Source organism: Chionomys nivalis, chromosome 24 (assembly GCF_950005125.1).
Source record: "Chionomys nivalis chromosome 24, mChiNiv1.1, whole genome shotgun sequence".
NCBI classification, from domain to species: Eukaryota; Metazoa; Chordata; class Mammalia; order Rodentia; family Cricetidae; genus Chionomys; species Chionomys nivalis.
Window position 1 is genome coordinate 7,869,131 of NC_080109.1, and position 23,855 is coordinate 7,892,985.

A 23,855-nucleotide genomic window follows, 5' to 3' on the forward strand; every position below is an offset into this window, starting at 1 on the left:
CTGTAAAAGAACTTCCTTTTAAATATTTTTACGTTTTATTTAACTTTGTAAGTGTATTTACATGTGGTTGTCATTGAGCCAATGGCATTGTAAATCAAATTTATATAATGGGATAATCTAAATGATGTAAAGAAGTAGCTCTTTCTATAATCTTATTAAGAGTTGGCATATGTGCTCATTAGAAAAACATTTTAATTTAATATTTATTTATAATGTTAATTGGCTGATTAAGATGACAGAATCTAAATGAAAAAAAATTAAGCCAATATATTAACTATTGCTACAGTTTTGAACTCATTATCACCAGGTGATGCTATGAGAAAATCCTATGTCATCCTTTCTCTATTCTTAAAGATTTATTTTGGTATTTTTATTTGGCACACACACACATACACGTATACATATTATATATTATTTCCATGTGTCTGAGTGTGTGTCTGTATACCACATGTATGCAGGTGCCTGAAGAGGTTCAGAAGACCTCAGACTCTGTGACTGAAGTTAACAGGTAGTTGGGAGCAACTAAATGTGAGTATTGTGGCTCTCCCCTGGGTCTTCTGCAAAGGAATCAAGAGCTCTCATATTGTAAAACATCTATCTGCACTATCTACTCATAGTCCACATAGGATTTATTCTATCATGGGGGGAAGGCTACATGTTTCTAAGCAGTAATCAATATTTTGCTCTAAATGTCACAGATTTGCTCTTTTACTGGTGGTGTGTGAAAAAAAAACCTACTTGAAAAAAAAAAAACCAACTTCAGACAGGAAGGGCTTATGTTGAAAGATGTTGAAAGAAAGCTGGCCAGAACTTGAAGCAACTTGTCACATTATGTCCACAGTCAAGAGGAAGAGAGAGATGAGGGGGTGGCCCAGAGGGTAAAGGACAAGTATAAGGATCAGACTTTGGGTGCTGGCACACTGACCGTGGCCACATAAACACAGAGCAGCTCTGGACTGTCTGTAATCCCAGCACGTGGTGGCAGAGACAAGATCCACAAAAGTAAACTGGCTACACTAAATATGTGGATGATTCTGAGTTGAGTAAGAGATCTGCCATAAATAAAATGGAGAACCATCAAGGAAATCACCTAACATATATTTTCAGCCACACATGCACACATACACACGTGAATACATACAATACACACATACACACACAAATGAGGGGCTAGAAACAGAGAGGTAAATGTGTACACAGGGCATTCCTAGAAATAATGTCTACTCTGGGAATGACAAAAGCAGAAACTCCTTCAGCCAATAACTTTAAGAGACCAGCCCATCTGGGTGTGGTCTCTTCAGGCTATTGGCTGAAGGAGTTCCCACAGCAGAGAAGGAGAGAGGGAGAGCTCAGCTATCTTCTTTTTGTGTACTAATGACCAAACCCCATGGGCGAAGGGTGTACCTCTCCTTAAAACTGGATCTTTTCATATCAATGTTCCTAAATAAGATAGTCTCTGACAGACATACCCACAGACCAACCAAATTTAAACAGTCTGTCATAACTTTGTATTGAGGTTCATCTCCTAGGTATCTGTAGATCCTATCAAGTTGACAGTCAATACTAGTTAATGCTGGCATCCCACCAGACTTGCCCTTTGTTCTTTTATTTGATCAAAATAATTATAGTCTATTACTCATTTATCCAATATTTTGCTTTCCATGATTTTATTTAGCAAGTGTCAACTATGATCAATGTCACCTTTGCCTCTCTCTCTCTCTCTCTCTCTCTCTCTCTCTCTCTTTCTCTCTCTCTCAGATTGTGTGTGTATTATGTGTATTAGTATTAGAAAATTTTAGAATGCTGACCATTTGTTACAGTACATTTCAGTCATTATTCTATTTTATTGTTTGCACTACGTTTTTCCAGTAACAGACTGATAAAGTAAATAAAAACCATGTGTATCCATGAAAGTTTAGAATTTATGTGTTGTTTTTGGGCTCCCAGTGGGAGCCTTAGCATGTATTCCCACAGGCAAGAAAGCACTACCCTACAGATTACAGTATAGGAGTTGTTTATTCTTCTCTCGACATTCATCAGTTACCCCTTTGGACATGCTATGGCATACCAGAAAGGCAGGAAATGTTTTGAGGGCACAGGTAAGAATAGGACCCCTTATCTCCCATGTTAAGTTATAGCCTCTCAGCATCTGAGATGTAAGAATTCCAGGACAATTAAACTCGCTGTGAGCACTGCTAATAAATCACTGATATTCCTTTTATATAAAAATATCATGCTAAGATATCAATGAGCTATGCTTGAGATCTAAGCATATACAATGTTAAATGAAGTCTCACTTTTCTCTTTGGTATTTTCTAGGAATCTCATAAACTTTGATCGTAATGTAGATATCCGAATTTCCTATGTTTATATTTTGACCTTATCAGTTATAATTCGGGCATGTCCCCTTTACCTCCATGATCTTTCCAGTGTGCCCTCATAAAAGTCTGATTTGAATGTGGTGCATCTAACATCATACTGCTTGTGTAGTCATGAAGTTCATACAAAGTTTGTATATACACAACTCAACAGGTGTCACATCAAATTTAAGTACTAATTACTATTGACATTATCAGCTCATAGATAATGTGAGAAATTGAGGATTGAAGTGACTTCCCAAATTTTACACAACAAATATGTAGCTTTGTAATCAAAGTTCTTGATTGCCACCTTACAATCATAAAAATCATAACTCAAAAGCATTGTAGGAATTGTTCACTTTAGGCCCTAATTCCTTTGTCAACAGACTATTCCCCTTTGATCTTGGGAAAGGAATAAACTATATTGATATTTATTGACACTGTTTAATATTACATTTAAACTCTTCTAGAACTTCAAATGACAATGGCAAGTCTCGCCTGTGGTCTAATGCCTACTTTATCAATTATATGGAATATCATTCTATTAAATATTTAAGACTATACATTAAATTCACATTTTTAGTTGAACATATTCTACATACCAAGACAACATATGTGTGTTTATTTTCACCCCTGTTAAAACTATCATTAAAAAGGGGAATTTGAATGTTCATCTCTCAACCAGTTAGTTCATTATAGATAATATTCTTCTTCCTGCTAATAAGTTCTTAACTATGATGCTTTCAAGTTGTTAACTGTAATCTTGTCATCTTCAATTACTGCTTTTGATTGTGAATTTTCTCTGAAAAAGACAAGGCTGTAGCTGCTGATGCACTTTAAATATGCATGAAAAACTCCAGAGTATAACTTCACTATGGACAGTAAGGAAAAATGCATGCTGTCAGATCCCACTATTCATAACATCTCAGAGAGAAGTTATAGACTTCAATTATCACTTTTAACCGGTATAACTTAGAATCACTTGTAACTTGTATATCTTATAATAATGTTAAATATTATTCTGTGCAAATGACCTATAAATTATTCACAGATAAAACTGAAACTTATTTATTTTGCTTCATAAAATTTAATTATTTTTAATTTTTATATTATAAAATATCTTTTTAAGCTTTAAGAAAATATAATGCATATTAAGCATTGCAATACTTGACATATAGATTGTTTAAAGACACAACTAAACCCTCAAAACAATAGGTAAAAGCTTTTAAAATGTGTTTATTACATATTTTCCAGGGAGCCCATACAAATTTGTTATTATTATCATAAACAACAAATGGTAGATGAGATATCAACACTTTCACTATATACCATTAGTGATGAAGATACGAATAGTTATGGAAAGATAAAAAAGGAACATCACTAAAGGGCCTGTGAACACTTATAAGTGGATGTTAACTGATAAGTAAATGACTATCAAGCTATAATTCACAGCCAGAAAGATTAGGTAAAGAAAAGGAATCTAGGGAAAACGTGGACCTTTTTGAGAAAGGGAAATAGGAGATTTCCCTGGAGATTTGTGGGGATGGGAACAGGACAGATTAGAAGCAGAATAGAGGAAAATGGGGGAAGAGACAGTTAGAATGGGGGAGCATTGTGATGGTGGTGTGGAAACGTAATGCAGCAGAAACGTCCTGTAATCTATGAGGGTGACTTTGGGGAGAACTCCTAGTAATGGAGGATATGGAGTCTGATATCCGTCTTCTGTAGCCAGGCAAAAATTCCAGAGGTAGGACAGGGTTCCATTCAGCTGAGTGGCCGAGGGAGGGAATCCCCCAGAGATTCTTAAACAACCAAAGGTCACTCTTTGAAAACTGACAGCAGGTCCCATGCCAAGTCCACTATCCACATAGCTTATTGAATTTAGAGGAGATCTCCCTGGTACATGATTGGAGCCTTCACCCCTGTGTTCTCTTTTGCACGAGAAGGTATTCTGCAGGATACTGAAAGAGAAACCTGGACACCAAATCAGCCACAAATCCTACAATCTGTCCTGCTGCAGGATTTGCAGGGGCAACAGTGGCACAGAATTTGCAGGGAAGGCAAACCAATGTTTGATTTAACTTGAAGCCCATGTACCAAAGGAAGGACCAAAGGAGAGGCTAGATATTGGAGAGAGTTAGGGTGTAAGACCAAAAACAACTGATCAAAAAAATGAATGAAATGAAATGACACAATGAAATTCTGCTATGCTCATAGATCAGCACCTTGCCCAGCTGTCAATCACATCATCAGTGAGGCTTCCTCCAGGTGCAGATGGAAGCAGGTGCAGAGACCCACAAGCCAGATAATATGCAGAGAGCCTTAACTGGAGGTTCGCATTGGTTCCCTCCCCTCTGAGATAATAGAACCATGCAGAGAAGGGGAAGAAGGTTTCTAGGAATCAGAGGGATAAAAAACACCAGGAGAACATGGCCTACTAAATCAATTATGCAGGCCACACATAGACTCACAGAGACTGAAAGGGCAAGCACAGGGCCTGAATGAATCTGTTATTTGCTTTTATGTTATGACTGCTAGCTTGATAGTTTTGTGGGACTCTTAAAATTGGGAATGGGTTTTTCTTTGATTCTTTCGCCTGCTCTTGGGACTCTTTTCCTCTTATTGGATTGCCTTGTCTAGCTTTGATATGAAGACTTGTATTGTTTTATTGTATCTTGTATTGTTCTTTTCAGCTGTTGTCTCTTGGCGGCTTATTTTTTTCTGAAGAGAAAATGGGGGGACATGGGTATGGGGGAGAAGGGGGTGCAGGGAGTAGCTGGGAGAAATGGAGGAAGGGGAGATTGTAATCATTGTATTGTATGGGAGAAGAATCCTTTTTCAACAAAAATTTTAAAAAGAGACAACTCTATATTCCAATTTGATAGCCTGTAAAATTGGATAAATGCTTCAAGAGTATCATTTAATAAAGTTGGCATGTCAAAACATACCTATATCTATAAGGGCATTGTCTCACTAATACATAACATTTCAAACTAAAATATATATATATATATATATATAAAAGATTAGATTAAGATGTACTCTGTTAAACACCTGAAATATAAATTATAACAAATTTATTTTATAATTTAGAAATGAGTACTTTCAAATTCATACAAGAGTTCTGCATTGCTCAAGTATCAAACACACACAAGCAATAAGACAAAGGTAATATTCTTGCCTGAACATTTATGCAACATTAAAGCAAATGAAGATACATCATAGTCAACTTCTTGATCAGTTTAAATTAAGAGCTGTATTTCACAACAGCATACAACATTGTCATCACCACCATATATACAACGTTTGCTTCAAATACTCCTAATACACACCTTATACATTGGCAGAAAGTGAAAATTACATACATTCCAGAATAGATCAGGAGAAATATTTTAAGTTCCATAACATAGCTTATAGTTTGTTTTAGGTACGGAATATATCATATTTCTTTTAAACTAAAAAATGCAAAGTACTTTGATAAATGCTGCTGATAAATTAGTTAATCCTCTTTTTATTTTCTGCTGTGGTTATGATAATAGAAGCCAAGCTTACACATACTTAATGGTATCCCAAGTCCTTGGCTTTCTGAGCCAAGATCAAATTTTGTATCCCAGGCTGGATTCAATACAACCATCCCCCTGCCTATACCTCCATAACCAGTTAGGTAGTCAAATAGTGATGTCATTTCATTTCCATTCTTTTGGTATTATGAATAAAATATATTATTCTATAGAGTAAATTCTAACAAAAATAAAACTATCTGCTATACTTAAGCAATATATTTTATTTAATTGTTGGTCATACCTGAGTTAGTTCATTAATATCTACAAGTCCATTACTGTCTGCATCAAAATGCTTGAACATTTGATCCACCAACAGCTTCTTCCTAGATATGTCATCACCGTTAGAATTCTCATTTTCTTGTGTAATGTACTTTTGATTTTGTAAATCTAAAAGCATACTTTTCATCTTGCTGTACTCAGTGGCCAAGCAGTTGTCTCCTGTAACAAAAAATTTGAGTTATTTTTGAATCAATCTTATTGAGAAGAAATTATTTTATTAATATTTTAAAAAATTATGTTATACGATTGATGTATGCAATATATGTTTTTTAATTTTCAATTTTGCATACTTTAAAACTTGGAAAAAGTAAATGAACTGTCCCAGGGGTGATAAAAAACTTTCTGCCAAGGTAATAAAATTTACTGTTGTTTTGTTTTTTTTCTATGACATTAATATTTTCAGAAACCCAGAAAAACATGCTACTAACTGGCTTTAGAATTTAAATTGTCTCAGTTTTTATCCTTGTACTACAACTTTCCATTGATCAACACACAAAAAATGCACAAACTAATGATCAGGGGCTGGAAAAATGGTCCTGTATGTAAGAGCTTCTTCTGTTCTGTAGAGGATTAAAGTTTAGTTTCTACCAACCACACCAGTTGCTTCACAGCAACTGTTAACCTAGCTCCAGAGGTTCCACACACTGTTCTGACCTCCACAGACAGCCTTATTCAATTGCACAGATGCCCACACACAGACATGCCTACAGTAAACACAAAACATATCTGCTTCTTAAAAAAGAAAATGAGGTTCACATAAGAAGGCAAAGGAATAGCGTCTGCTTGATTTTGCACTTAAACTCATTTGGGCCACAATAATTGTATTACATTAGGCAATATTAAGTTGTATATATTTAAAACATTTTGATCTGTCTTAAGAAACTCTCCTGCATTTCAGCCTGTCTGTCTAGATTTAACATTTCTCTCCTCATCTGAAAATATCCTCAACAGCAGAAAGCTCAAATTAGAATCTGCATATGTGACTTTTCTTACTGCCTTGGTAGGTATCCACTTCCTTCCTTTTAAAGTATGAGATTATCATATAATAATGTGTTTTCATTTTATACCGAGGAGTTTTTACTCTGCAAATCTCATCTCCAAGTTAAAATTAATTGCAATACAGATATTAACATAATTTCAGTATCTCCTGTGTATAAATCTTAATAACAGTGGCATTAGAATTAATTAAAATAATTGGATATGTAATGTTTCTCATAAACACAAAACAAAAATTAAAACTAATAAAACTGCCCTGGTATCTTTATATAATTATTTCACAAAGGATTTGGCTTCACATGTCCTTATGATGAAGCCTGTATAACTATAATATTGAAATAATTCAAATGCTGACAGGAAGCATGACATAAAATGTACTGTAAAATGACAGTGATTAGTGCAATTATGAATGGAAACAGTAGATTCTGTATAAGATGGAAACTTTACAACTTATTTTTAGTTAAAAACCTAGCTCTATAATTGAGTTGCTTTTGACAATTAGGCTTGACAGCGCTGACAATTTCAGAAGAAGATTCTTAAAGATATATAAATACATGTCTGAGAAGATGAAGGTTGAAAAACAGTATTTTGAAGTTCCATTGTCTCTCAAGACAAGATGGGAAACAACCTATACTAGAGGGAAAAAAAGAGATCTTACTTTTCTAAAAGGCAGTAAAACGACTACTGTGCAGTTAGTAATCCTGTCAAGAAGTCCCTTTTTACAATGAATAAGTATATGGGCTGTCATACAATAAGTCAACTTTGCATTATCTGTTCTCACTGAAGAAGAAGAATACGAATGTTTCCATAATAGCAAAGAACTCACTGCCAAAGTAGTGGAGTGATCAAACCTAAATTTGATAGCTAGCAATTTTGGTGTCTGGAAGAACAGCGCAGCAGCAAGGCTTCAGGCATCTGTGTGGTGATACACATATGTACACCCTGGGAGAAAGGATGGCAAAGCATAGCCAAACATTCCAATAGCTCTGGCTTGGATTTCTGTTCAGAATGAAAGACAGGCTAACTTACGCAAAACAAACCTGAATGTTTCTAAGGAGCAACAGAAATTATATGGATTTAGATGAATGAGGAGATGGAGAGGATCTTGGAGGCTTTGCATGAGGGGAAACTAATCAGAATACACTGAATAAAAAATTCTATTCAAAAAAGAAAAGAAATAAATAAAAAGTAAACCCAGAATCCAGGCTTCACAGAAAATAGTGACCTCTTAGTTCGACACAAGTCTCTGGAAAAGGCTCACGTCTGTCATTGCAGTCTGTCTTCCAGAGCATGCATTCTGTATTAACACTGGAGAGAGGAATCCCTGATTCCATGTTTGCTTCCAGTTTTTATCTGATCAGAGCTTCCCAGAGAACAGACTAGATTTTGGCTGGTAGTCAGGATTTGATTCAGAACCTGTCTCTCAAAACAAACCCATGCCTTTGGAAGGATGCCAGATTAGAAACTAAAAGGGAAGTTATATAAGGCATGGCCTTCATTTCCATCTCATTTCAATGATTTTTAAATCTTAAACAGTTTGCCCCCACTGACTTGGACCCCGTGAAGCAAAGAAAAAATCTTAGCACATGATTTACACGAAATTTCAAAGCATTTGAAAAGTCCATGGAAATAACAAAAAGCAACAATAAATTAACAGTTACTGCTTTCAGACTGTTCATACCGAGGACCAGACTCATTTCATTAAGAACATATTTCCTCAATTTACTTACTAAATTATGAGAATAATTTAAAAGAATTTAAGTTACAAATTATCTGGAATTACTAATTAAAAATATATAGCCAGTACATTTTTAAAGACCTTTTTTAAAAAATAAAATGTCAGGGATAAATATTTAAGTCTTCCTGATCTAACCTGTCAAGCTGAAACCGAATACAAAGACAGGGAAAACTCTGGATGTGGAGAAAGCAAAGACACCCCCATCTACCTGGATTCATACTGAAGCTTCTCCCCAATATCATGATTCTAGTACAGTGAAGGTTTTCTGAGGTCCCCTCCATGTGTTCAGCATTCCTTTTATATAAAGATTTAAAACACATTAAAATATCCATGAATCTTGCATAATGTTTGTGTATATACTTATTAGTTTCTAAAATGTTCTCTGGTTATCTCACAAGGAGTAATATAAGTTCAATATAGCAAGATAAAAAACAGCAAAAATAAACAAAAAACCTTCTGTAATCCAGGAGAATTGAGCTTTTACTTTAACAGGTGAAATAATGTCCAGTGAGCATCAGAAACCACTCTACTACCTCGTTCACCAAAAGGAAGAATGGAAAGTAAAATTCCTTAGAAATATTTGATATGAAATTTGAGAGGCACCGAAGTTACCTTATATGAATCGTCCAAGAATTAGTTTAAAACAGTTTACCTCTGTTTTTCTATTGTTAAAATTCATTCATTTATAATCATTATGATATACAATATCCTTAGCATAACTTTTATTTTGTGCTAGTTTTTGAATTTGCTTTGTGTGTTGTCTAGCTGGATAGTATGATTTTTATCTACTCTGTTTCTGAGGGAGTATGTTATAATTTCCTTTTTAGCTCTTCTAAAATTTATGTGTCCTTTTCCCCTTAAAATACTTGTCCTTTGTTTGTAATATGAGGGTCTACTGCGGATTTGCCTTTTACTCTTTTTGTTCTTTTTGAGAAGTTTAATTTTGAGTTCTGTTTATTAAAGGCCGACATGTTTTTGTGAGATTGCTTTTTTACCTTAATTTTATTAGAGCAGTAAGAAGAAAGAAACTCAGTTCTTAGCCTCAGTCGACTCTCACGTATTCTGTCTTCTTAATTTTTACTTTTATTTTTGTCTACCAATACTAAGAATGAATAAGGTAACTTAAGGACTTTTTTAATGCATTTTTATTCTATCATTACTTTCTAACGTTTTAAAATTTATTTTTGTTTTTAATCTTGCTAAATTTTAATTCAGTTTCTACATTACCAATACTTTAAATTTGGGGTGTTTTTAAACCTTTTAGTCATTAAAATGTTCCATTCTGCCCCATGTATAAGTGATATTGTGTTTTTTCATTAGCTTATTGATTATTCATTTTTATTGTAGCTGCCTCAGATGCTTTGGAATTCTTGGAACTTGACTTTACTTACTGGATGATAAATCGTTCTAGAAAAGATTTAATACTGTCTATTCAGCAGGATAAGGGCACAAAAACTTAATGAAAATGCATAGTAAGCATTATAGCTCACTCAATTTGGTTAAATATACAACTATGTCATAAAAGCATTATGAATTGGATACTTCAGTGTCCTGAAAACCAATTTACTCTATTAAATACTTTGGTATTAAATACTTTGGTATTTAATTTCACTAAAATCATCTGTTTTGTTGATTTTATTTAACTCACTTAAACACTTTTCTGCCCAAGAACTATTAGTTATTCTTTCATGAAAAATGGCAAATTTTCACCAAAATTTAAAACTGAATTACATATAAGACAGTCAAGAAATTGAAGCACTCTAATAATTTTTCATTATAAGATTCATAGGGCACTTACAGAATGGATTTTCAAACAAAAAGAAGGATCTCCACAGTGCTTTATAAGTACTTTGTCTACTAACAGACTCAAGTAGATCTTTGGTGACTACAGTACACTGAAAAAGACATATTCTTTGTCATTAAAAAAAATCCTACTTGATAATGCATTGGTATTCTGGTTTTGGAGTTCTTTTTTCCATTAGACATGTTTCCAGTAAAGCTACTAGTAATATTACAATAAAATTTTACAAAAAAATATATTTATGTTCACTTTAATTCCATTTTTATTATTTGAATTGTCATTCATGTATACTTTGACTGATTCCGTTCTCCATTCCTTCCCTTTCAAATCTTCTTATATTTCCATCCTTTTTTTTTCTCTCCCAATGTCTTGGTTTTCTTTGATTTTTTTAAACTCACAGAATCTACTAAGTGTTCTCAGTATGTGTATGGTTATAGACCCATCTACCAGAGAATGGAGAGCCTGTCCGGAGCCAAATCATGAAACAACAGATTTCATCCTGCCCAGCCACCATCATTTGCCAAAACCTCTCTCAGCTAAGGGTGGTACTTCATGAACCCCTATCTTATCCACTCTGAGCTTTTTGGCTGGCTTAAAATTCAGATCCAACATATTCATGATAGTTGGCTTCAATACCTCACTTTGCCCAATATATGGGTCACTCACACATAAAGGAAAAGATAATTAATAGTGCTAAAAATGTCATAGATCTAATATACTTAATGAAAGTCTCCAGAACAATACATGCAAGCACTAAGTAGAACGTATTTTTTTCTCAATAACCCCATGGAAATTTCACTAGAATAGACTACTTATTGGGACATACAACCCTAACAAATCGAGAAAAACTGAAAAACTTCTTATGCTTACTAGATTCAAATAAAATAAAGCTAGGTATTAGAAGCAGTAGGAAAATTAAGAAAATACATCTGGTTATGGAGATTGAACAATACAGTGCTGAATAATGATTCAACCAGTGTATCAACTTGCAGTAACACTAGTGTCCTCACTGCAGCTGGATACACTTTAGCTGGTTGATAGCCATTGGAGGCCCACCTGTATCTGAAGAGAAACAGAAGAGGTATAGAAGGGAGCTAGACAAAAAGTTGGGACAATTGAAAGGAGAAGTGGGATGAGAAATTTTGGTTGGGATATGATAACTCTGTGTGTGTGTGTGTGTGTGTGTGTGTGTGTGTGTACACACACAGAATAAATTTGGAGGGAAAAAAGAACTAATTACAAAAGACAGCAATGGAACTTAGGGAATTGTAAAGACATAGCTTCAAAAAAAAATCTTTCTTCTTCCCACTTGGAAAACCTAAAGAAAATATATTATTCACTTAATGAGAAAAAGCCAAAGTTAAGCCAAGACCAGATGAATAAACTAAGCAGACACTTCACAAGACTAAAAGTCAAAATAATAATAAAAAAAAACTTCCAATCCAACGTAACCAAAATAACAGCAAAATCGGGTGTATTTGCTACAGAATTTTACCAGAACTTTAAAGAAGAACTAAAACCAAAACCTCTTGAACTTTCTAAAATACAAAGGAAAAACTGCTTCCAAATCCCTTCTGAAGAGGAATTCCCCTAAATCATGGCTACATCACAGTTTTTCTGTTAAAAATCTCCAAAAAAATCTATTTTGTTAGTCAAGGGATAATGCCTATCTTTAAATAAAAATCTAAAACACATGTATCATTGTATAATTTATTTCTTAAAGTATATTAAATTTTTATGAGTAATAAACTGTCAAATGTGCATTAAATAACATATTCTCAAACTATGCAAATTCTATATTTTCAACTGAGACAGAACTGACCACCTCCCACATGCTTCATGGTGAAGATTTACAATGAAAGTTCATGAGAAAGCAATTTTCCTGAATTAATTCTTCTCAGATATAGAAACAGTATCTGGGATGTAGGAAGTTCATCTCATTAAGATATAATAATGTGTTAATTCAGAATGTACCATGAAAATTATTACATTAAGAAAAATATGAGCAATGTTCCCACAATTACTTCCTAAAGTAGGTCATTCTTCAAGTGATTAAAAACAATAAACTATCCACCTTAAGGTCACTGTTTTTTTGCTTCAAATGAAGAAATGAAGCATAGAATGTGATGTTAATGACAGTTGTCAGCTTGGTGGGATTTGATATCATTGAGAAGACACGGTTCTGGGCTTGTCTGTGAGGGATTTTCATTATGCTAACTGAGATGGGGAAAGTCTTTGCTAAGCTTTGTGGAGAGCTAGATTGAACAAGGCAGAGACCTGAGAAGCCACATTCATTTCTTTCTGATCCCCAGCTGAGTGCAATGTGATGAACAACCAAGCTTCCCGCCGCCATTCCTTTCTCAGCATTGCAGATCATCATTTCAAATTGTGAGTCCAAATAGCCCCTTCCTTTTTAAAGTTCTGTCTGGGCATTTTGTTATAGCAATGAGAAAATGAACTGATACACAGACGTTATGTAATTTAATAAGAGTAAAAAATATATATAGCTGAAATTTAAATTCAAGTGTTGAGACCTGGAGACTGTTATTGTCACATCAGAATATGTTTCAAAAAACTTGAAATAATGATATTCACAGTCATATTGGTGTGCAGCCACAATAGCAAATCAAATATCAGTGCATTAGAAAGACATTTGTTCCATTTTAGAATACCATTATCATACAGAATGACAGCTAACTTTAAACTTGATTGGTTATTCAAAGAGTGACTAATGTCTTATATGGAAGTACCAATTAAACATTTTATTTTTTATCACATTTTTCAACTTGATTGTGATTCTAACTTTAATTTCTAGATGTTCTCTCTGATGACCTGGAAAAATGGTCTTATTTCTTAAGTAGAAAGTTAGAAAATTAAATCCTACATTATATTTTCCTCTACGAGATAAATTAAACATAGCAAATAAATACAATATTAAGGCAGAGAGTCTTTTAAACCTGTGTGAAATACATCTTTGAGTTAACTCCAAGAGAAGCAATTTTACAGAGTTTCCTTCTCTTTCAGAACCCAAGAACTAGTCCAGAATCAGTCTTTCTAAAAGACTGAGACAGAAATTGCATATTTAGCAACCTTTTTTTAACCAAAAGGTACAGTGATGTATTAATTCAGAAAGTATCACAAAATTTGGTAGATTAAAAAATATATATGGACAATTACCAAACATACTTGCTGACCGAGGTTGTTCTTCAGATGATAAAACAATTTAGTGTTATGAGTATTTTAATTTTCACAAGAGCCTACGTAATCCTGGATAGTATAAAAGACTCGGTAATTAATGCACTGCATATTTTGTCATATTTTAAGGTGACTGTTAAAATTATTAGAGTCTATATGGTTTTAGTTTCTGTTGATAGGACCCTAGAAACTTCGAGAACCCTTATGAAATCATGATAGATGGTTAAATTTTTCACTACCTAGTTGCAAATTTTATCACCTGATTAAATAATGTTATAATTTGTGAGTCATTAAAACAAACAATGAATAATGTTCCAGTTCCTAGTTCCAGTCAAAGATAAAAAACTATTGTAAATATACAAATATTTGCAAAATATTTTGGTTCGTTCGTTTTGCTTTCTGTTGTTGATGGAGAAGTGTTTCTGAGGGGATAAAAATGGTTCAGGGTATAAGGAGATTGTTTAATAGGTGATGTGCTTGCCTGTCAAGCCTGAGAATCTGAGTCTATTGTCTCAAAACTCATGTAAAACTAGACATGGACAACAAGAAGAGAAGCAGAAACTAAGGAATACATAGAAGTGCAAAAGTTAGCTATTCTGTCATACATAGCAGTGAAAGAGAAACCCTTTATTGAACAAGGTAAATTGAAAGCAAATGCCTAACACTAAAATTAATCATCAGACCTTCATATTCAAGAGGTGAAGGTAGCAAGTAAGCAACCACACACAGAGAAGTGTGTGACCTCTCTATACAGTCAGTGGCTGGACAGGAAGAGATTGGGCAAAACAGCCTGAGACAGACAGAATGCCAGGGTCAGGAGACACCAGCTGGCTGCTAAGGAAGCAAGACATGCAGAAAATGTGATAACAAGTCATGAGCCATTGTGGCAAAGCCTAGATAAGAAATATGGGTTAAATGTAAGAGTACCTAGTAACAAGTCTGAGCTATCAGCTAAACATTTATCATTTATATTAAGTCCCCAAGTCATTTGGAAAGTGAGTGCCAGTTATTTGGGAGCAGGCGGCCAGGACAGGAAAACTATGCCTATAGAAATCTGTCCCTGGAGAAAAATGAGAAAGTGTCATCTCTGCTTTGTAGGGAGGTCACTCTGTTTTATCACTCTAGGTTAATGAGAAAACAAAGTCCGGTATTCCTTCCAGACAGTGCAGGTCCCAGACTGAAAATCCCTTATTCAGCAGAGTTCAGCTTTAAACTTCCTACAATCAGAGTTTGCAGGAAGGCTGATATATACTTGTAAGATTGTGCTGAAAAATATCAATTTTAACTGTGTTGCCTATAAATATTTATAAGTATCTTACTAGCCAATATGACATTTTTAAAACAGCTTTTTGAGAAAAATGCCTCCACCTAGCAGGCATTCCATCAATTTTCTTGAGCACCTGATGAGCTGTGAATGAAACATGTGAAGAACAGATTAAAGGGGACTTCCTGTTGCGATTCCCCTAATATGCTGGCTTTCCTTTCCTAAACCTGTAACTTTGTTTTCTGGCATTCTTGTATAATAACTTGCTCTCATATTACACAATACTCAACTATTATTATTGTTATTCTTATTATCATTATTATTAATCTTATAACATGCTATGATATTGAGTAAAATTTTCAAAGATCTGTTAACTACATACAGTTAAAACACAATTTTGGTGATGTGCAAGTCTTTTAAAATTAATATTTATTTATTTTCATTTTATATGTGTGTTTACTTGGTATGTATGTACATCACATGTGTGTCTGGTACCCTGCGAGCCCAGGAGATGGTATCATGTTATCCGAACCTGTAGTTACAGATGGTTCTGAGAGATCACATAGCCACTGGTAATTGAACCCAGGTTGAAAGAAGGGCAGGAGGTGATCTTGAAAGCTGAGCTATCTCTTCAGCCTGCATTATGCTATACTTTAAAGAAGAAAGCTATTATTGTTGATATTTATTAGTTTTGTTAGGAAGAAATGGATTACTTTTTTCCTGAAATCAGTGGCAGTTATGCATTCTACAACAGGATGTTCTAGAATATAGTGATACTATCTAGCAATTCCCTAACTAGTTATCATGTAGGCACTATGTGTGCATGTAGGAGAGGTCTGTCAAGCTCTATCTTCAATTTCTTGAGTATATTTATAGTTACACAATCCAGGTTGATCATTGTCAAGAAGTTCTGCCAAGCTCTCACTCGGCTCTTCTTCTGAGTCTATCAGGTTCAGAAGAAAAGGGGAAACTCTATACTACACAATCTTCCTGCTGCACAGTTCGCTCTTTGGCGATACCGAGCAAGCACTGCTGCACTTTAAGTAATAATGACAGCTTACTAGGTGCTATTACTCAAAAAATCCTCTTCAGTTCAGGGACAGCTGCTGTCAGAGCATGAAATGAACAGGACATAAACACTGCGAGTGAGCAGAAGCCTTCCCCAAGCAAGGAACAAGAAGATAAAACATGATTTTTTTTTTTTTTGCATCTGTGTTAAGGTTCACCATACAATCAAATGCGGTGTTTTAACTTAAAGACAGGGCTTCGTAGAATTTGTTCTCTGGCAGTAGGTTGGAAACACATTTTAAAACTTTATAAATCACAACCTTTGTAAATGTTTTCAAATGTTTTGTGGTAATAATCTATAAACAGTAGTAGAGTATAAAGTAAGTAACTGAATTAGAAACTTGCATGGTGACATAGCATCTAATATATGATTTTACTTCGTTTACAAATTTAGAAATGAATTAATCATGGCTTCTGAATTAAATCACAAGTTATTTAAACTTCCTTATTTGATTGACATGTAAAATGGCATGAAGTATTTATCTCTAGTTTGTGATTTATTGAGTAAAAATTATTTTATAGAACAGTATGTTTCAAACTGAAACTAAAAATATGTATAAAATGTTCATATAAATAAAATATTGTCATTGATTAAATATACCAGCATGTGTTGTGTTTAAAAGCTGAGTTGGCAAAATATTGATGGTCAAACATTGTATCACTACCTTATCACAACACTGAAACATTTTAGTTTAAAATGTGAAATACTAGAAATTACATGTAATAACAAAACTATTACTAAACCAATTATATTGGATGGGAATACCATTTTTCTATCTGCAAATTAATCAAAACTATATAGATTATACAGCAGGAAAAATTCTCTTTTATGTTTAGATTACTCCCACAGATGTAATGCAGTATAATCTCTACATTAAGAACCCTACATGTAAAGTGTCTACTGCCAGGTAAAGTTGTATAATAATATAATTTAAAAGTTCAGAAGTAGGTAAATTGACCACAAACATTTCCTGAGTATTTTGCACTTTTATTGTTGAATTATTTCAATCAAAATAATATGCAATATTTGGATACAACAGTTTCCTTTAAAATCAGGTATATTCTAAACACTTTTTTTTTTTTTTTTTTTGGTTTTTCGAGACAGGGTTTCTCTGTGGCTTTGGAGCCTGTCCTGGAACTAACTCTGTAGACCAGGCTGGTCTCAAGCTCACAGAGATCCGCCTGCCTCTGCCTCCCGAGTGCTGAGATTAAAGGCGTGCGCCACCATCGCCCGGCCTAAACACATTATTTTACTGAGATATAAAAAAATGGCCATAAATTTCTTATTTATAAGATAGATCTACAAGTAATCAATTTTCACCCACTAAATTAAAATTAATATATATTGAATAAAAATTTGAAATGCTTATTATGTCAACTTTTACAACATTTCTTCAAGACCACTCAAAGTTTTTGACCCTTGTCCTATATGTGACTTAATCTTGGATTCTATTAGTGTCAGAAACTTACAGAAAGATCACTTCATGATGAGGTCATTCCCAAGCTTGTTCCTTCAAGAGACAAGGACTTTTTGCCACCCTCTTACAGAAATAGAAGTGAGATAATGATCAGTAGAGTTCACTACACCAAATTTTTGGATTATCTTCCCTCTATCCTTACTTTATAGATATTACTCTGTTTTTAACCTGTCAATTACCTGTAGAATGGGAAAATGCTTAATTATCATGTTTCCCCAAATGGTCTTTAGTATTGAAATCTTCCCTGCCCTTTCTCTATTACTTTTGTTTGTTTGGTTGGTTTTTTTAGGTAAACATTTCCACTTGGTGTAAAAGAATCCCCAAGGTTGAGAAGATGTCTGGCCTAGGACTTCAATTACAGCATCAAATAATAAGCTGAACAAAAATAAACAGATTTTATGTAGAATGAATATTTATTATCAATTGTTTCTTACGTCTGCATCCCTGAACACTAGCTGGCAACCCTGGAGAATCACTGTCGTCAAACGGTTTTGATTTGACTTCATTAAGAATATTTCAGAATTTGGGATGTAGTTCAATGACAGATCTGGTTATAGATCTGATCCCAAACACTGTGTAACCTAAGTGTGATAATGCACCAGGAATTTATACACTATTACTAGGAAGACAAACTAGTCCAGTCACAATATAATAGTTTCTCAATAAAAATAAAAAATGATCTTACATATTACCTTACATATTAATATCTTAATATTACATATTACCACACCTGTGTTCATTCAAAAGAATCTAAACCAACTATCACAGGTATTTGCACCTCAATATTTATTGTACTGCTAAAAACAACAGTTAAACTTAAGTTATCACAATGCTTTTACAATGCTTAGCTTCTATACTACTGAAAAATTTTAAAGTTCACTTTCACAGAAGCTGTTACAGTTAAAAATGTATAGACTGTAAATAGTTTTGAATGCTATTAGTGGAAAATGACTGAATTACAGAACAGCTCTGTGATCTTTGAAAGATTCAAAAATTTTAAAGTGTTTTATTTAAAGGAGAGTATTTTAAATTATAAAAAGGCACCAAATTTCAGGAAGTTACCTAAAATTATTGGAATCTGGGATTTCTCTCAACTCTGTTTTCCTAACTTTAAACAGGTGTCACTATACTCTCTGGACCAGAACTTAGTTAACTCTAACAAACAACAGATATTTAATACATTTCAAAAGTAAATGTGCATGAGTAAATGGTGTGTTTTACATCCAATTTTACTATAATTGTGATATATGTGAAAAGAGAGCAACAGAGAGATAAATTATTCGATTGGGTCTAGCTAAACAAAGGGACCAGTTTAGAAAAGACAGCTTTTAGTCAAATGCTACAGAACAAAATAAGCATCCCTGTTTTGGGCCAAGTCACAGGCTAGAACCAGGACAAGTAGGATTCAGCATTTAGTAGCTGTCAATCATGGTTATTTGAACCTATTTAGAAATGTACTTTCTGTAAGGAAACAAATTAGATGGATAGTCAACAGAGTTATAGCAATGGATAATGAGTGACAGGAGACGGAGGTCTCCTCCAGCAGTGATTCCTTGTGGATTTAGACTATTTCCAGATGATAATTCTTATGTCAGTACACTAACGGAAAGTACTTTATGTTGCAATTATATGTTATACACCTGAATGTATGTATTCATGCGCATATTGTCATTTTGAAAAGTATAATCTTATAAAATTAATTTTGATGAGCAAATCTGCAAAAATATTAAAAGTTTTCATTTTGTGATTAGGAAATAAAAGAACGAAAATTAAGCAATTTACTTTAAAGATTTTCAGTGAATAAGAGGAATTATGCAGGAACAATGGCCAATCAAGGAGTAAACAATGGAAAAATTACGTTTTAAGCACAAAATCAACATAAATAACATGATGATGAATGCACAGCACTTAACTATGAGAGTACGTAATTTACATTCATTCTGATTTTTTGTATATATTGTTTAATTATTTCTTATGAATAAAAACGATCCCTGGTCTTTTTCCTCTCATCCAATAACAAAGACCTTGTAAATGAAAACAAGAATCCATTTGGCTACTGTGCAAAGACCTTAACAGCAGGTGATGACAATAATGCTACCTTGTTGTTATATGCTTAACATCTGTGCTTTCTAAATGATAAAGTAAATGAACATAATGGATACAGTCTGGGACTCACAATTTGCCACCTGCCTTTGTATAAGTAGACACAATGTGTCTTCCAATCACACAGACCAAATCTCAAAGGCATCTTGCCAGTTCCCTATGACTATGCATCAGTGGCTGGGCATGAGCACAGTTGTGCAATTTCAGTCTCGAGGAAAGAACGATGTTTAAATGGATCAAGATAAAAGGCTAAATTAGCACGCCACTACACTTCTGAATAAACACCACTATGACACTATTACCCCTTCAGATTTAAAAAGCAATATTTTGGAAAATTGAAAGCAAATACCACCAAACTGGAAAAGCGACAAGAAATGCATAGATTTCTTAGATAATGACCTATCAAAGTTAAACCAAGATTCAATAAGCAATCTAGCCCTAGTGAAATAAAGCAATCAATAAAAGTCTTCCAAACACAAAAAGCACAGGTTAAATGAATTCAGCACAGAATTCTACCAGACTATCAAAGAAGAATTAACATGGAAACTCTTAATATTATTCTTCTAAACAGAAATTGAAAAAACATTTTCTAAATATTTTTATGAAGATACCCTAATACCTGAACAATACAAAGACCCGACAAAAAATACAACAAAATTATAGATAAATATCCATCATGAGAACAGATGAAAGAATTCTCAAAATATTTGCAGACCAAATTCAAGAAAAACAGAACATATTAAAAACTTATTTAATAAAGGACAAGAACCTGTGGACTTTATGATTAATATAATAAAATTAATAAAGCTTTTGTATTTGGCAAGTAATGTGATTTTTTGCAAATAAAATTATTTTCATGCTTTCTTATGGTCTTTGATTATACTTAAGAGACAATCTTGCTCATCCATTCAGAAATGCTGTTTTGTATTTTTAATATACTCAGAAAATTTCAATGGGGTTGTATTTAGAAATACATAGACCTGCTACATAGTAACTCCAGAGATACTGTTGTTCCCCAAGTTGTAATTTGTTTATTCATAATGGATGGTCAACATGTATGAGTGAAAGGAAGAATTATAATTTTAGGGTAGTGTTTACTGCTCTTTAATATTACAAGCTTATGTTGGTCTACTTAAAGAATTGATTAAGAATACAATTTTTAAATAGGTTAACCAATATTTGATGTTTCTAATTATTTGTGATTCTAATTACTATTAGAGTCCCATTATCTCTATTTATTTGATGAGGGGCTAAAGGGAAATGCTTCAAATTTATTGTCATAAGATTCTCTAAGCTTCAACATGAAGGTTCTGATTTCACAGTATCATAAACACTGTACATAGAGGTGTTTTGAGTCAAAGTCACATAATGAAATGCAGTTGTTTTTTGAGATGTTTAGATAGTAATAACTCCACAGAGTCTTCAAAAAGAATTTTTTTGTTTTTTTAAACCAAGATAATACAGTAAAAATGAATTATAAAAATAAAGAAAATAGCATTCACTCAAATTATTTGAAAATAGTGAAAGATCAAGAACGCATTTTTGGCCCTGAGGATTCTGCATTTTTATTTTAATGAAAAAGTCATGTTAAATAACTATGAGTTATTAATATCAACAGAATCTTGTGATGTAGTGAGTATTTGAAAAACTCAGACTCACATGTGACTGCAGAAGATGAAATGAGGCTCCTAGTTCTCACCCCTGGGTGAGGAATAATTTTACCTTTTCCTTATTTATTCTAAAATAAAATCATTAGTAACATGAAAGCATTTCTCCTTACAATTAAAATTTCATTCAAGAAACTCAGGATCCTCTTTTCTCTCCTGATCTTTAGAATTTGTGAAGAAAAATCAATTATAGAATCACTTTGAAATTCCTCAAAATATAATAATCATGCACAAAATATTTGATGAAGGTCTTCTAGAGATTTGAATGAGGCTAAATGTACGTTTCTGATCTATGATGTGAGTTATTATTTTTATTAAACTATTTCCATACGGTATATAATATGATTTATTTATTCATGAAGCAAAGATATCATACTTGACATTCAGAACACTTCTTCATTATAAAATAAATGTTTGATATCCTGGTCTATCATACAACTGTTAATATGTCATTGTGAAAGACAAGCAATTCTTAATATTTTAACTTGAGATTTTCGTGCCTAGCAGAGGTGTCATTATAACATTATTTTAATGCCAGTTTGTTACTTTTCAATTTTGGGAAAGAGGAATGGATTTATAAAAACATATCCAGAATTTACAAATTAAAACAATTGCGAATGATATTTCAATAGAAAACTCAAAGAAAAACTTCATCGAATAAGCAAATATAATGTGCTAAAAATGGAAAATTCTTTTTGTTGTTTTGTCTCTTCATGTGTGTAATACAAATATCATGGATTTTTTATTTGTAAATTTAACCTATGGAAGAAAAGAATATCAAGAGATGATGTTGATGGGCTTTACAAACTTTAGAACTCGTTCACTTCATTAAAATGCTCTTGTGTATTCAAGACCCTTTCTGTAGACACCACGTTCTTGAGTCCTAGAACATGCAGCTATCAAGATGGCCTGGACCTGGAAGCTTCATCTCTATTGGATAGTTTCAAAGTGCTGGAAGGTGATATGTCTGCTATCAGAAGAAAGTCTGTAGAGGCTGCTTGTTTGTTTCTGGCCACCCAGACCCAAATAACCACACAGAAGTTACATTAAATACAACTCTGCTTGGCCTATTAGATCAGGATTGCTATTAACTAACTATTACACATTAAATCAACTCATTTCTATTAATCTGTGTATTGCCATGAGGTGGTGGCCTACTGGTAAGTTTCAGCGTTGTCTCCATTGGCAGTTACATAGTATCTCTTTTCCTCCACCTACTCTTTTTCAAATTAAAGCTAAGAAAAAAATTATTTTTCTCCCAGGTTTTCATTAAACATCAGCTGTTGCCTTTTTATTTATTCTATGCAACGGCCCGTTGTGAGCACTTCATAAAGAAAAATTTAATTTCTCCCATACCATACTCTTAAACTATTTTTTCTGTACTTAAATTTGCATTTTTACTTTACTAGTAACAATACTTCACAAAAGTTTTATCATTTTAGTAACTGATAACTGTTAACTGAGGGTTTCTGTGCCATCAGGTCCCACAGCAATTTAGTCCCAAAGAAACACACAGAGGTCTACATTAATCATAAACTGGTTGGCCTAGTACATTACATTAACCCACTATTCTTTTTTTTATTTTTTTCTTTTTGATTGATTTTTATTGAGCTCTACATTTTCTCTGCTCTCCTCCCTATCTCTCCCCTCCCCTTCAACCCTCTCCCAAGTTCCCATGCTCCCAATTTACTCAGGAGATCTTGTCTTTTTCTACTTCCCATGTAGATGTCTAACAGCATATAACATCATCAGAAAATACACTGGTAGTAGAGTTACTCAGGAAGAATTTGTTTAAGAATCATTATTGTTTATTGTTCTGAACCTAATATTAAGGACATTTAACCTCTACGACTTACAAAGTACCCATTAATAAATCCTCTTATCATGGGAAAATCTAGCTTATAATGCATGTGTAAAAGCAGAAATAAATGCTGCCATAAAATAACTTTTAGAAGGAAATGGAAATTAAAACCAATCAATCATAGTAAAAAACACAAAATCTGTCTGCTTCTAATATTTGTATATATTACTGAATAATTTATTTCTAACATCAATGCTTTCTTAATAACCCATCCAACCATTTAAATGTTTGTGTATCATTATTCCAGCTAATTTATATTGCAATAGTTACAATACTACAACCTTTTGGAAAGTTGTAATGACACTATACTTATACAGAAGTTTTTAACTGATATTTTTAAATTGTGCATATTCTGTAAAAATAAGACATTATTTACAATGACTTAATAACATATATGACGGTTTGTTTGAGTATATATATATATATATATATATATATATTCACTTTTGTTAGCAGTTTCAGGCAATTTATTGTTTGGTATT

General features: G+C 33.3%; 1 protein-coding gene across 2 annotated transcripts in view; it reads right to left on the reverse strand.

The window, feature by feature from the left end:
* Positions 1–23,855, reverse strand: part of Fstl5 (follistatin like 5) — a 402,285-nt gene that overhangs the window by 190,836 nt on the left and 187,594 nt on the right. For both annotated transcript variants that reach the window (XM_057756992.1, XM_057756991.1), the window contains exon 5: positions 6,165–6,361. In XM_057756992.1, coding sequence (XP_057612975.1) covers positions 6,165–6,361 — 197 coding nt within the window. The remainder of the gene's footprint in view (positions 1–6,164; positions 6,362–23,855) is intronic.